Consider the following 16,249-nt stretch of genomic DNA (forward strand, 5'->3'; position numbering starts at 1 on the left):
TTGGCTTTTACTCATATGGTCATCTGAAGTGCTCTGTGGAACTGCTGCTGCTTGTCTTTCTACCCGGTCCCGTCTTTTCAGTATCTGTGCTGGGCTGCAGCATATTAAACTACTTAACGTTTTTCCAAATTTTACGTTCCCCTTCTCCCTTGTGTTCCCAATGCCCTTGTATTAAAGGTTCCAGTCAAGTGTGGTATCAGAAAGCTCCTCCAGGAGCTGCAGTTGGTGGTTCCTCCACTGCAGGCTTAGGATTTTTTGGTAAGGTACAACTAGCAAAGTTGATGATTTTAGCAATCTTAAAGTTGATGATTTTGCAGGATTAATTACTTACCATTGTTCTGAAACCATTGATTACCGTCCACCTCTAACGTTTCTTTCTTCCTAAACTGAAAGTTTCTTACTCAGTATTCTTTATCTTGCATTCAAGCAATAATTTTTGGGTTCAAGCTTCAGAGTTCTTAGGAACCTCCAAAATGAGTTCTCTGTATAAAAGGAGAAAGGCTGAAGGATTCAGATTCTCCAATCCCACGAGTAGGTTACTTTGAGTAGGAGTTGGTACCTATTCGGAAAAGAAACCAGACACTAATTGGTGTGTTTAATGTCATTGGATTTGATGAGGGAATTGGTTACACTGGTGGTGCAGAAGCTACGAATAAGAAGATAAACAGCATACGTGAGGTTAGATTAGTTAACACAGCAGGAAGCCATGCTAATCCAGGAGACTAGGCAATATAAAACAACCCAGAGGGGACTGTGTGGAAGAAGGAACTGAAGACTTCTCTGTGATCAGAGAATGAGACTTCTTCCTGAATTCCAGTCTGATTCTGGCCTTGGCCGTTTTAGCAGACTTAACCAGAAGCTAGCTAACAAGTGAGCCAGGTGACTACCTGTTTGAAGTCTGGCTTCCAAAATAGAGCACTAATAAACATTTACCAGAATGCAATTCTGCTCATTCTACATCTTGAGTAATACCTGAATTCATTGCTGATACTTGAATTGTTTCTTGTCTGTTTTTGTTTTAAGAGTGTGTGTGCGTGTGTGTGTGTGTGTGTGTGTGTGTGTGTGTGTGTGTGTGTGTGTACACGCCCCATTTCATGGAGGCCAGAGATACTAGATCCCTTGAGTTGGCTTTGCAGGCAGTTGTAAGCTACCCGAAATGGGTGTCACCAATCAAACTCAGACCCTCTGGAAGAGTAATATACACACTTGACTAATGAACCATCTCCAGTCCAGTTCTTAACCACTTTGTCTTTTTTGTTGATGCTTGTTAACTTAACTTTTATGCAGCTTCCATATTAGCCATGCTCCCTAATAAATTCCTACATACATGCTAGCCATACTTTGGGAACATTTGAAGCATTGAATAATTTTCCATGCCTGGTAGGAAATTCTTGAGTCTGTGTCATCCCATGAATTAAGCTGTTCCTATTTTTCCACAACTTTTAGCTATTCATAAATTAGTTTATGTCTTCTAATTCCTTATAAATCATAATTTGTGGATTTAAGCCAGCCATACATCTTAAATTTGTAGATCTAATACTACAAGACGCTGTAAGTTGTCTTTCTAAAAACTTATATTTCTTTCAAAGATATTAAACCATCAGTATTGCTAGAGTCAGAGTACATGAAAGAGATGTTTATACAAACAGAATTTTAGTTCTTGCTTTCTTCCAGCTCCTTTTTCTCTTTCCCTAAAAAGGCCAAGCTCTTAGAATTCCAGTTTCTGCGATTTAAGTAGGCTTGATATAGTTAAGTTTTATCTGTCATGTGATTGATAATTGGTTATGATCAGATGGTTAGTGACAGTGGGTGGGCATTTTTGTAGCACATAAACAGTTCATCATAAACAGTGGCATCATTGAACACTGTCAAGTATTTGCTACATTGTTTTTGAACTCTAAAGACAACGTAATCAAAGATGAAAGCTCAAGGTTGATGAAAGCATAGTTTTAAGGATAGAGCATAATGGGTCTCCGCTACTTCTAGATAGCCATACTTTTCTATAAAAAATAGTGGTAATGCAGCTTTTTCACAAAGCCTTTTCTCAAATGCACTATGCAGGCTTGTGCTGAATTAAATGCATCATGAGCTGTTGTAGCTGATACTCTTTTCCCAGCGTATGCTAGCACCATTGATTGTATTATTTTCTTGTGGGTGGGAGAAATTACCTACATTACTGTCTGCCTAAGGCATTGCTTTTCAACCTTCATTTTGCTGTACTACCCTTTAAAGAATCTTTGTAGATTTTTTTCTAACCATCGTTCTCACAATTTTGTTCCTGTTGTTTTTGGTGATTTGTTTTGTTTTGTTTTCGAGACAGGATTTCTCTGTGTAGTCTTGGCTGTCCTGGACTCACTTTTTTATACCAGGCTGGTCTTGAACTCTCAGCAATTGGCCTGCCTCTGCCTCACTGAGTGCTGGGATTAAAGAAATGCACCAGTATGCCCAGCCTCATAAATTTTTGTACATCTTTTTATATTATATCTATATCACTTGGTATGTGTATAAAAATGAAATTTTCCTATTTCCCTCAGAAGCACATTTTTACCCTCTTTTAGGATGATACCACTTTTTAGGAATGTTCTCCAGGAAGGAAAAATCTTTAAGGAGTCCTATTTCATAACGACCACCTGTCACAAGTCTCAAGTGACTGAATACATCTAGGTGATTAATGCTTTTAGAACTCTCTAACATAAAAAGAAAATTATTTAGTGGATTGAATCCAAATCCAAAACCTGAAGAAAAAGTTGCAACTGCCCCAGTTCCAAGGTGATCTCAGTGTTTTGTACAGGTTTTTAATTTGTTCACAAAATCATAGTGTCACCTCGCTCCTTCCAAATACCTTGGGAATACCAACTGAGGAATGTTTTCAAGCTGCTTATATTTCACAAACAGGACAAAGCTTTTTTACAGTGAATTTTATTATTTTGTGTGAGAGAAGACAGACGTACATGACAGAGTGAGTGTGCACAGGAGGTCAGAAGATAACGCTCAGGCCTCGGCTGACTGCACTCACTGTAGGTTCCAAGGTTCAAACAGAATCAAGCTCATGAAGCAGATGTCTTTACCACCTGAGCTATCTTGCTAGAACAGACATTCATTTTAATTCATGTAATAATACATCTGTAATATAATCTTCAGTGATAACAATTTTAAGGTAGGGATAACTGTTTGGTTTCTTTTTAGTTAGCTTTTGTTGCTTCTTTGGTTTGGTTTGGGTCTTTTTGTTTGTTTTTTTAACTTAGTTTTTGTTTCTAAATGGTATGTTTGTTTGTTTGTTTTTGAGACAGGGTTTCCCTGTGTGACAGCTCTAACTGTCCTGGAACTTACTCTGTAGTCCATGCCGACCTCGAACTCACAGAGATCCTCCTGCCTCTGCCTTGCAAGTGCTGGGATTAAAGGCCTGTGCCATTACCTCCTGGCTTGTATATTTAATTCTTTTCTTCATATAAGGCATAAGTTAGACGTTACAAAGCCTATTTATTAACTACAAGAAGAAAATGCTTGATTCCCAAATCATAGAGCAATGCCTAAAATGAGATGACCTTTTTTTGCTCTTCCCTTTAAAAATGCATGTGTAACGCCTTTGTAATGTGCCTGTAGGATATGCACATGATGCGGAGGGTCAGAGGAGGGCGGAGGGGCCTCTGGAACTGGAGTTGCAAGTAGTTGGAAGCCGTAAAAACTGAGCCAAGTCCTCTGGAAGAGCCCGAGGTGCTCTTCACCACAAGCCACCTCTCCAGCCCCTGGTTTATTTTTGTTTGTTTGTTTCATTTTTAATTAGAACCATATCAATCAGTATCTCCAAGTGAAGAAAGTCTCAAAAGTTTAAAATAGGAAAAGACTTTAAAAATCATTTATTAAAGCTAAATAAAATGCTTTAATTGTTGTATTTTACCAGCACAGATAAGTATACCTAGGGTAAATGTTGTAAGGGATTGCTCACAGTTATTACAGAAGACTTATAGTATAGGCCAAAGGAATATAATATAGGTAAAGGATTTTGTGTGTGTGTGAGATTAATTTGTTTGAAGAGATGAGATGGAATGGTAAGACAACTAAAATGAAGGTAGGATGCAATAAGTAAAACTTCATACAGTTTGTTAGGAATTTATTGTTAGGTTGTTTTTACTTGAGTGTATATTTAATACAATATAAATTTTTGAGTTTATAATATTCTTTTTTTTTCCTTTTTTTTTTTATTAATTTATTCTTGTTACATCTCAATGTTTATCCCATCCGTTGTATCCTCCCATTCCTCCCCCCCCCCCATTTTCCCATTATTCCCCATATAATATTCTTAATATGCAATAGCACCACTAATTTCAAAAATTTTGCATGTCTCCAGCAGAAGTACATACTGATAACAGGCACTCTCTCCCAATTTCCCCACCCCCAACAATCAGTGACCTACTTGTTTGTATGGATGGATTTGCTGTTTGTGGACATCACATACAGCTGGGAGATCATGTGTTTTATGTCTAACTTCATTTTACATCATTTCAAGAGTGTATAGGCCATGATGGGTGTTGGACTTATGTCCAGTGGATGTGGTAAAAATTAAATGTCTTTTCATGAGTTGTTGTTATATTATTTTCTTTGCAAAGCATTTGTTCATTTCTTAGATTATTGTCCCTCTCATTTTTACTATATAGTTTGGTTTCTAGCCTCTACCAGATATATGATATACAAGTGTTAAAAGTTTAAAAGCTACTGTTTTACTTTATTAATGGTGTCCTTAGTAGCAGAGAAATTTGAAATGTTGATGTCCAGCTTAACTCTTGTTGCTTTGTTTTAGGTGGAATACCTGAATATATCATTCCTTGTTCAATCTGAGGCCAAAAAAGTATTTTTTGGCTGTTTGTTTTTATTTTTCTAAACATTTTATAACTTTAGCCTTTACAGTTAGTTGTTTTTGTTTTTGTTTTTGTTTTTATTTTTTAATATAGTGTGATTGGGGGCCAACTTTTTTTTTTTCCTTCATGTAGATATCCCTTTGTTGCAGCATAAGTTGTTAAAAGGTTTTCTTGCCAGGTGTTGGTGGTGGCTTGTGCCTTTAGTCCCAGCACTCAGGAGGCAGAGGCAGGTGGGTCTCTTGAGTTTGAGGCCAGTCTGGTCTACAGAGTGAGTTTCAGGACAGCCCAGGGCTACACAGAGAAACCATGTCCTCAAACAAACAAAACCACTATTCTTTTCTTTCCTCCAGTGAGTTATTTTGATATGTAGTTAACAGCCTCTTAGCCTTCACTTGTTAAGGTTGAAATTAATATAATATAAAGGATATAAATTGGAAATTAGAGAATTTCTTTCCAACCTTTAACACAGCATACTTAGACCTCTCTTCACTTGTTAAATCATGAAGTAGATAGTCAAACATACAAGTAAGTGGTACTGAGGGAATGTGGGTTTTGGATAACCCATTAAATATATGTATGCAGTCCCCTCACCTCCTTATTGTGGAAGTCATAGAGCAGGGGAGCGCAGTTTCTTATTTCCTTGTTGATTTTTCTCCATGTTTACTATGCACTAATTGCACTTTGTCAAAGATCTCTTTTACAAGTTTAGCTAGAATTGTAGGATTCTTCCACAATGGAGGAACTGGTGATTGTAAACATTGTGCTACAACGCAGCCTGCTAAAAAGCTGTAAAATACTAGCATGTTTTGCCTAGAGCTGCATTTATGGTTTTCCTATATGCTCTAGCGTTTTAAAGAGCTGCTTACCAAAAATACAGAATTTTCTGAAAGTACTCAAACGTCTATTCTTCCTTTAGGTTACTTACAACAAGAAAACCTCACATCTACATGCCAGACTTTTATTTTGGAAAGTTCAAATTTAAAAGAATATGCAGAGCACTGTACTGATGAAGGTTTTATCCCTGCCTGCTTACTGGTGAGTTATTTGTTCCTTACAGGAAATTTTCATTACTAGCCAACACAGAAGACTGTAAAGCACCGCCTTAAAAAGAGTGCATTAGAGAGGCACTGTGCAGTATGTCTGATTGGGAACCTAAAATAGTCACAGGATCACTTGAGCCTAGGGATTTAGAGATAGCCTGGGCAACATAGCAGGCCCCTTGTCACTCATCAACCAAGTCAACTTTAGCAGAAAGCTACATGACTTATCACTGTCTAATTCACATAACTAAGAGACAGATTTAGCCAGGTGGTATACATCTGCAGATTTTAGAAAGCTGAGACAGGATGATTTTAAACCAACCTGGGCTACGTACACAAGACCTTATATAAAAACAAACAAACATACTATATAGATATATAGATATTTTATTGTCACTTCTTTTTTAGGTATCTATATGTTTAAAAAAATCTAAAATTACACAATTTCACATGGTACTGGTAGTTGTATGTTAAGGAAGGCTCCTTAGTGGAATTTTAGCTATTAATGGGCATTTTTTATAAGAAGCCTAAAATAATCTACAAAATTGACGTTATCAAGGTCACAATATATATAATATGCAAAAATCCACTTTTAGAAAACTGCAAGTGAACAGTTACTTCAGTTTTTAAAGTACCTGCTTATAATAACAAACAGAATGCTATGTACCGTAACAAAATATGTATGTAACTTTTGCTAAGAACTGTGTCAAAGAAATAAAAACTGTGAATAAAACCAACGTTGTCAACTGGGAGCTTTGCACTCAGCCAGTGCTCCCTAATTGCACTTGTACACTGATCCTTGTCAGAATCCCCACCACTTTATAGAAAGCAACATGCTGAACACTAAATTTTATGTAGAAAAATGATTAAAATACCTTAAACAATTCTGAAAAATTGGAAAGTTGGGGAACTAGAAGAGATGGCGCAAGCAGAGTCATTTAAAAGTGTCAAGATCAAGAAAAAGATTTGGAAAAGTCACATACCAAAAGAGACTGATAAAACGTAATGCTAAAGTATTATCTAGAATTCTGGATTAGGTATCAGAGAAAACATCCACAACCTGCCTGAGTTCCAGTTTGATGTCAGTGTTTTGTCTTAGTGCTGATAGAAGGGTTCTGTTATATAAGGTGCCAGTGTGCAGGTAACTGAGAATACAATACAGCTCTCAGCTGTCTTTGGGATCTTGATTGAATTTTTGAATTATTTAAAAACAAAAATCTTGAAAAAAATTAAAATCTACAGAGTACAGAATGGCAGATAATGTGTATTTGTGTATGTTTGTGTGAGGATATATACACGTGAATACAGGAGCTCTCAGAGGTTAGAAAAGGACATCAGATCCTCTGAGTGTTTTTCTTTATTGGGTCTCAGAACAGTAGTGAAGAAAAGAAACAAAATGGTAAAAAGAGAAAGAAGAAAAAAGGATAGGAGCTGGAGAGATGGCTTAGAGGTTAAGAGCACTGGTTGCTTTTCCAAAGGTCCTGAGTTCAATTCCCAGCAACCACATGGTGGCTCAGAACTATCTATAATGAGATCTGGTGCCCTCTTCTGGTGTACATGCAGGCAAAACACTGTATGTATGATAAATAAATCTTTAAAAAAAAAAAAAGAAAGAAAGAAAGAAAAAAGGATAGGAAGTGTATATTCCATGACTATGACCTCACTCATCCTTGTACTGTGAGGACAAATGGAAGGAATTGCTGTTGTCCTTTAAATCAGTGGTTCTCCACTTGTAGGTTGTAGATTAAACAGCTTCTCACAGGGGTCACCTAAGACCATCGAAAAATAACAGTAGCAAAATTACAGTTATGAAGTAACAAAAATAATTTTGTGGGTGAGGGTCACCAAAACATGAGGAGTTGTATTACAGGGTCGCAGCATTGGGAAGGTGAGATGGCAGCAGTGGAAATGATTGTTACTATACGAAAGGAACCATTTCTTCAGTCAGTCGTTTAACAATTCCTAGTTACTGATTACTTACTACAGTTCATTCTTAGAAAGAAAACACAGGGATGAGTCCTTAGGCATGTCTCCAGTTTAAGCTTTCTAGTGGGCCAGTGCGTTCTACTTGACGTCTATCCCAGCTTCTTTCTTTTTTCTTTCTTTCTTTTCTTTTTTTTTTTTTTTTTTTTAATTACATTGTCGTTCTGCCTCCACATATGTCTGTGTGAAGACGTCAGATGCCCTGGAACTGGAATTAAAGGCAGTTATGAACTGCCATGTAGGTGCCAGGGTTTGAAACTGGGTCCTCTGGAAGAGCAGCCAGTGCTCTTAACTGCTGAGCCATCTCTCCAGCCCAATTTTTATTTATTTATTTATTTATTTAGTTGGGTTTTTGTTTTGTTTTGTTCTTTTGTTTGTTTTTTTTTTTTTTTTTTTTTTGGTTTATTTGAGACAGGGTTTCTCTGTGTAGTCTTGGTCATTCTGGACTTGCTTTGTAGACCAGGCTGTCCTTGAACTCATAGAGTTCCACCTGCCTGTGCCTCCCTGCATGCTGAGATTATAGGCATGCGCCACTGTGCTGGCCTAGCTTCTTTCTTCTTGCTTTGATTTGGGATGCCCCCTAACTTACCTGAGCTGGTCTTGAACTTTCTCTGTAGCTTGGACAGAACTTGATTTTACAGCTCTTCTGCCTTATCCTCCCCAGTACTTAGGGATACAGGCCTATCCCATGTGCCTTTAATCCCAGCACTGAGGGTGCCAAGACCAGCCTGGGATTTATAGTAAGATTGTGTTACAGACAAAAAAAAAAAAAAAAAATCGTGAAAGCTGAAGGAGAAAGGGGACATGATTGCCTATGTCATACATCTTCCTTAGTATATTTTATGTCCTTAATATTGTTCAAAGTAAAAATTACATATTAGTATGTCTGTAGCAAATTTTAGGTTCTTAAAGGATTTGTTGCATCCTGTTAAGTTTTTTGAAATCAGAACTCTTGGCTCCAAAATCCTTGTTTTTTTTTTTTTTTTTTTTTTTTTTTTTTTTTTTTTTTTAAGATTTATTATTTATTATTATGTATACAGAGCTCTGCCTGCATGTACATCTGCAGGCCAGAAGAGGTCATCAGATCATATTATAGATGGTTGTGAGCCACCATGTGGTTGCTGGGAATTGAACTAATGATCTCTGGAAGAATAGTCAGTGTTCTTAACCGCTGAGCCATTTCTCCAGCCCCAATCCTTGCTGTTTTATAACCTCAAGTGTGTGTGTGTGTGTGAGATCACAGGCAAAATTCCTTCATTTCACATGTGTTATGCACACCTTTAGTGGGTATTGGTAACCTGCTTATCTACCTTTTCCTCACAGGATATTCTACAGTCTAGATCTTTCATTGGCTTTTGTGGTGGGAAAATGTTAACTTGTATGTATGGTTTTGGTAATGTTTGATCTTTTGCCTTTCAGTCCTTATTTGGAAAAAACTTGACAACTATTTTGAATGAATATGTAGCTATGAAAGCAAAAGGTAAAAACTTGGATATTATTGTTTTAAGATACTTTCTCATAAAAGCCTTGAAAATACTTAAATCTTCTGATAAGATATATTTTACTGAGTTAGGTGGTGGTGTACACCTTTAATCCTAGCACTCAGAATGCAGAGGCAGGCAGATCTCTTGAGTTTGAGGCCAGCCTGATCTACAGAGCAAGTTTTGCAAGTTAAGACTAAACAGAGAAACTGTGTGTTGAAAAAAAGAAAAGCAATAAAGATATATTTTACTAGGAAACATAATTTTTTCTGCCTTTATTGAGTAAATCAAATTCTAAAACTTTAAATGTTAGCTAATTCACATAAGCCAAACCCTTATTTTAAAATGAAATAAGACTTAATTCTGAGTTGTGGGATGGTGTGGGAGGCAGACACATCACAGTGAGTTGAAAGCCAGCCTGGTCTACAAAGTGAGTTCCAAGACAGCTGGGACTACACAAAAAAACCATCTTGAACACCTCCACAAAATAAAACAAAGCCTTAACTTTAGGTTATTTATACTGATGAACAAACCATTGTTATTTGCTAAAATATTTTAAACTGACAAGTTGATTTTGATTTATGTGAATATGAGACTAGGCACAGGAATAGTCAAAAAAAATTGTGTCATAGTTAACAACATAAAATAATAATTGTTTAAATTTCTGATGAGTCAAGGGGGAAATTACTTAATTGATCTCTTGACATTGTATCTGTAGTACATGTTACCCTAACTATTACTATTAGATTAGTTATCATAAAGTAATAGCCAAACAAAAATATTCTCACCTTTATGGTGACTATCTAGCTGTGTAAGCATCGTGTTAGGTGCTCTTTGTTGTATCACTTAGTCTTTAACCTAGTAAGAAGTACTGCTTTTAATAACATTACAGAATTACTGTTTTAGTAAGGATATCAAGAATTAAATTTGCACACATAGAAGATTTTGTACAAATTTTTGATACTTGTTATTTCCCTTTCTCTAATACAAAGGAGAGATGAAATTATTAGCCTATCAAGTTTTTTAGATATACTTTCTCATTTGTATTAAATTTGGCTCTCTGTGGTTTAAGAAAATAAAACCATCTTATTACACATTTTCACGATGTTACAAATAGGCTGATTTCTCAATTTCCAGTGTAACTTCAGTAAGTTAGAGACAAGGTTTTTGTTTATTTGCTTTTTCCTGTTATTATCTATGTCGTTGTTCAAAGTTACAAATGAATTTTCTTCAATTGAGTTTATTTCCTCTTCTAATTTAGAAACATCAAATGATGTCCCAACAATACTGTCATCTCTGTGGAAGAAGCTAGACCACACACTTTCTCAGATCAGGTACTGTGCTCAGGAAAAGGCGCCGATTTAGGAATGCAGATACACTCTGTGTATAAAGCCTCGTAGGGTCTCTATAATATACTCATGTAGCATCTTTCTCATATAGAAGTTTCTAGAGGGTAATCAAGGCACTTTTTCTTTAGTTGAAATGATTTGAAAAATAGCATATATTTAATACATTATTTACAAATGAGGAAATGTAATATAAAGAAATATAATAACATTCACAACTTTGCCTAGCAACTTAGAAACAGTATAGACCAAGATACTAGACAACCAGTTCTTCATTACATATTCCAAGAGTTCCTGACTTCATGAGCAATTGGTTTTTTCTGGAATGTTCTACTTTAGTATTTTACCATCATACGAATATTCCTGCTTCACATTCTTGGCATGGCAGTTTGCTATTCCTTTTTTAGCATCTAGGTCACAGTAGTCTCGTGAAAATCCCTTCCTCTCAAAGCTACAAGGCCTTGCCGGTACTTGTGCTCAGGCACACCTGAGCTTATGCTTGGCATTCTTCTACCACTACTGCCTGAGACTCCATTTATTCAGGGGTGGGATGGGGGCGGGGCAGTGGCAGCAATGATGACCGCCTCTGGATGCCCAGTGGTCAGGCAGCAACGGCAGAACTGCCTTTGCAGCCACTGGGGCCTGTTCAACCACTGCTGAAAGCTTGGTGTTGACCCCTGCTTCTCATAGGACCTGGCTTCAGTTCTAAAGTCAGATGGAACGGTCAAAGGCCACCGCCAGCCAGCCTTTATTTATAAACCTTGGGTAGTGAGGAGTGGTTTTGAGGGTGTCTGATTCAGTAGGGCTAAGGGTGCCAGGGTACTTAATACATACAATGCCTTGTTTACAGCCAATACCACGGGGCTCTATCACAAGAAGGAGAAAACCAAACTTGATTGTCCTATGTGTGAGGAGATGACTCCTAGGTACAGTTAAGGGCCATTTGCTACGGGGTGAGGTACTACCAGGAATTCTATGTGCTTGTTAAAATTCCTTATCAGGAAAAGGGTGGGCCTCTATTTTTCTTTGAGAACTATGTGACACCCCTTATAAAATTTGGGGTTACTAGATCAGGTGGAGTGAGGACCCCACTAAGAAAGGGAGTCAGTCCATCTAACTAGACCAAGCGCAAAACAGCTATCCGGAGAAGTCAGACTTCTGCCTTACCCAGCAGAATCCCACACTAGCTCATTCTTCTGCCCTTGAAAATGGTCTTCAAACGATTTTTACAGGGTCAGCCGGTGATAGTGTCTGTTATATAAGCATGAGGGCCTGAGTTTGGTTCCTCAGAGCCCGCATAAGAGACTGCTCAGTGACGCCTGCCTGTAGTACCAAGGCTGATGGGTAGGGGAGAGAAATGCCTGGAAACCTTGTCCAGCTGGGCAGCCTAACCAAGCTGATAACCTTCATGTTTGGTGAATCCCTGTCTCAAAAAAAGAAAGATAGTGAGAAGTTACGGGAAGACAGCCCAGCACTACAGTCCCTGCCTTCCACATACTGAGCACGCCACACACGCACACACATACCTATGTCACCAAGTACATGGACTGCACACACATACCAAAAAAAGTAGAAGATTTTTACAACTCAGTGATGGAGTTTTGAGGGTTTGGTGGGGAGATGTTAGTTTTGGTAATCTATTAGATAAAAATATGATTACTTTTTACACGTTTTCTCAAAAGTTTTATGGGTTACTAAAATTTTGTATTTAGTTCATTAAGCTTTGTTCATAGAATCAGGACACAGTGTCTATGATTGCTTACCAAATACATTAATGAATAATTACAATTCACAGTAAAAAAAAAAATTAGCTTTTCCTGTGAATTTTCTATTTATATGGCGTTTCTACAGAATAACTGCACAGTCATAAATGTGGCAGCAGGATATCCTTGAACTCTGAGACTCTAATGTATTGACACCTGTGAGTCAGGATTCCTTTTTAGGAAAGTCTCTGTTGTTGCAAAATTGAGTTGAAATGCTGTATTTATATATAACTTACTTAAACGTATCAAGTTTCTACAATCAGGTCAAGCCAGGCCTTAATTGATTAGACAAGAATTCAGTCACCAAAATTATGTTCTATGAGTGTTTGTATGGACCTGTTTGTGTTTTCCTTCTTTACTGAGGGAAATTACTTTTTTTTTTTTTTTTTTTTTTTTTTTTTTTTTTTTGGTCTTTAGTTTTTCAAGACAACGTTTCTCTGTGTAGCATTGGCTGTCCTGGACTCACTTTGTACACCAGGCTGTTCTCGAACTCACAGAGATCCACCTGCTTGTGCCTCCTCAGTACTGCTAGAATTACAGGTGTATGCCACCATGCCCGGCAGAGAGATCACCTTTTTTTCCCCCCAAGATTTATATATTTATTATGTACACAATGTTCTGCCTGCATGTGTGCCAGCAAGCCAGAAGAGGGCACCAGATTTCACTATAGATGGTTGTGAGCCACCATGTGGTTGCTGGGAATTGAACTCAGGACCTCTGGAAGAGCAGCCAGTGCTCTTAACCACTGAGCCTTCTCTCCATCCCCAGAAATCACCTTTTAACTCAGAGTTTACTTCAGGTCTGATGATAACTAAGCTAGAATATATCTCATCTAAAAACAGTGCTTACAAAGTGACTGCTTTGTTTTATTTCTTAGGAGCATGCAGAGTTCTCCAGGGTTTGCCGCCCATCAGAGAGGTTGGTATTTAACATCCAGCAAGGTTCAACATTACTTCATTCTGTGTTTCTTGAATGTTTTAACTAACAATATATGTATGTTAGACCTATATTTTCTTTACATTATTTTTTAAAAGTACAATCATTAGATATTTTTATGTATCACAATTGAGGGAGGTTGAAGTGTGGCTTAGTGGTAGAATGCATGTACAGGTTTGATTCTCAACAATATAAAACAAAATTAAACCATATGTACACGAATGTATGTGCATATATGCAAGTATATACTTTGTGTGTGTGTGTATACATACATACAAATATAATATGTCCGATATCAGATAGTAAAATCCTTAACCAAGCTCTGATTCTGAGTGTCTTAATTTTATGGGAGCATTATAGGTATGAATTATTACAAAAATGTGGAGGTAAATGAAGTTTTGGTGTACACTTTGGGATTTATGAAATTTTAATGTATTTTAGTTGTTTCTCATGAAATTGTTGCATAAAGTTATTTCTTTAATGTTTTTCAAAGCTGGTTTTTTTTTTTTTTTTTTCCTCTATAGATCTAACATGTTATAGTGTTTACGTAGTGTCTTGGTCAGATTCTGAAACTCCTCTGATACTGAGTTAATTTTGTAATTCCCATGTGTTTCAGCCCGAACAAGAAATGGAATAGCAGAAATCAAGCGACAGAGATGGCTTGCATCTCAAGCAGCTCCTGCCAGTTCAGAGTTATTGGTTTTACCTTATGCTTCAGGACAGTTTACCACTTCTCCTCTGGTTACCACTCAAGCTCTTAAGCCAACTGGCCAAACTTCAACTCCAGTGAGGTCAAGTATTGTAGTGGTCAACCAGTCACAAAATACAGTAACTAGTAAGTTTAAGTTTTATTCTTTAAATTCTGTTTTATCCAAGTATAATTTTACAATTACATTTATAACACAAAGTTATAGCCCAAGAGAGAGATGAGAGAACTTACAAAGGGAACAGACTTCAAGTAGTTCAGCCACAAGAATGTAGGCGTGAAACTCTCGGTTTGATTTCACTGCTGTATAAAACTGGCTCACCTGTGTAATCCCAGCACAGGAGGATCAGCAATTCAAGGTCATCCCCTGCTACTTGCCTTCACATTTAAAAAATTTTGGCTTAAAATTTAGGTGTCATTGTAGCTCAAGTCTACAATTCTTTTTATTCTAATAGAAGTGTAGTCCAACCTCGGACTCATCTGATTCTCAGTTTGGGGAATAATAATTGACAAACCCAGGCTGTGCTTTGAAGGACAATCAATACACATGGTATTCCACCATCTCTCTACTGTGAATGCCAGGGTGGCCTGGGTCGTCTTCCCGTATACCACCATCTTTATGCGTTGAACATTCTGTGTATTCCCATCTGAGACTCAGAGCTAGAGATAAAGTTAGAAGTCATGTTCTGATTTACATCATCTTGTTGTAGACATGCTTGAAGTGGAAACAGGATAGTAAGAAGTAGGAAGCCAATTTAATATGTGCTTTGGTATTGAGGTTCAGGGCTCATCTCTCAGTTCTGAGTCAAGTAATTTTTATTACTGCCCATTAAGATTGCTCATAGGGTGCCTTTAATTCCAGCACTGGGGAGCAGAGGCAGCCAGATCTCTGAGCTCGAGGCCATCCCTAGTCCAAGGAATGAGTTCCAGGACAGCCAGGTCCACAACAACAACAAAAACAAAACAAAAAGATTGCTCATGTCCATCTTTCTCCACATCCTGTTCTATACTAGGAGCATTCATTTGATATTTCTTGTAATTTTTTCCCCCTTTAAATTATATTTCTTTTGTATTTCATCAAATGTCTAATCTTAAGGGTGCATTGCATTTACTCTTCTTATATAATGCCTTGCTCATAGTAGTAGAACTCGATAAATGTTTGCAATATTTTAATATACAGTGATATCAGTATCTAATGTTTCTTATCTCATTACAAGTTTAGACAGTTTGTGTTTCTTTAGCTTACTGTGTTTTCTTAAAATGCAGCTGGAGAGTCTTTAAATGTCATTCCTGGTCCTCAGGAAAAGAAAGCTCATACCAGTTTAATGTCTCCTGGTAGACGTAAAAGGTAACTATTTTTTATAATCGCCACATTGCCAGTAGCCATTTAAAACATACGCAATAGTTTAGTGAATATTTAAGGTAACAAGATTAGGTTAAGTTCTTGAGACTATTTTTATATTCATCCTAAAACACGTCTTTTCTAACATTCTGACTTGACTAAATTTAACTCGTGTTCTTTAATCAATGGTTTCACTTCACTGTTGACTAATGTTCTATACTAGTGTGCAGAATAATGATGTATCTTACAAAAGATCATACCGCATTTTAGAGTGTTTTCTTAAATGAATATAAATGTTAGTTTTATGCTCCAGAAGAACACATGGAGTTATTAAATCATGACGGCATGTTTTTGGGTGTGCTTATGGCCCACAAGAACACATTCCGAGTTTTAAATTGTGAAAGCATGTTTTCATGCGTATTTTCATATGTATATTCTTCCTTTCTACTTCACCTTTTTTTTTTTTTTAAACAGTATGAGAAATCAGAGTTCTAAATGGTTTTTATCTAGTTCCTCCTCTGCCAACCAAGTTTTTTTTTTTTAAGGTTTTATTTATTTATTTATTTATTTATTTTATGTATGTGAATACATACATAATTCAAGGATGACTTTATACAAGCTTCCTTTAATTAAAACCCTTCTATATTACCAGCTGTTTGACTTAATAACATAAAATAGTAAAACATTATTAACAACATTTTTCAGAAATGTTGATCTTTTTATTATAACATTGATGGCATGTTTTAACTCTTTTTATTTTTCTTGTACCCACTAATACAGTTGGTTTCATTCTGTC

General features: G+C 36.8%; 1 protein-coding gene across 1 annotated transcript in view; it reads left to right on the forward strand.

Moving 5' to 3' along the window:
- The window catches only part of LOC127198475 (protein NPAT), a 40,861-nt gene that overhangs the window by 2,516 nt on the left and 22,096 nt on the right, over positions 1-16,249 (forward strand). The window contains exons 2-7 of the mRNA XM_051156453.1: positions 5,773-5,891; positions 9,299-9,359; positions 10,622-10,694; positions 13,347-13,387; positions 14,022-14,240; positions 15,378-15,459. Of these exons, the coding sequence (XP_051012410.1) occupies positions 5,773-5,891; positions 9,299-9,359; positions 10,622-10,694; positions 13,347-13,387; positions 14,022-14,240; positions 15,378-15,459 (595 nt within the window). The remainder of the gene's footprint in view (positions 1-5,772; positions 5,892-9,298; positions 9,360-10,621; positions 10,695-13,346; positions 13,388-14,021; positions 14,241-15,377; positions 15,460-16,249) is intronic.

Source organism: Acomys russatus, chromosome 14 (assembly GCF_903995435.1).
Source record: "Acomys russatus chromosome 14, mAcoRus1.1, whole genome shotgun sequence".
NCBI classification, from domain to species: Eukaryota; Metazoa; Chordata; class Mammalia; order Rodentia; family Muridae; genus Acomys; species Acomys russatus.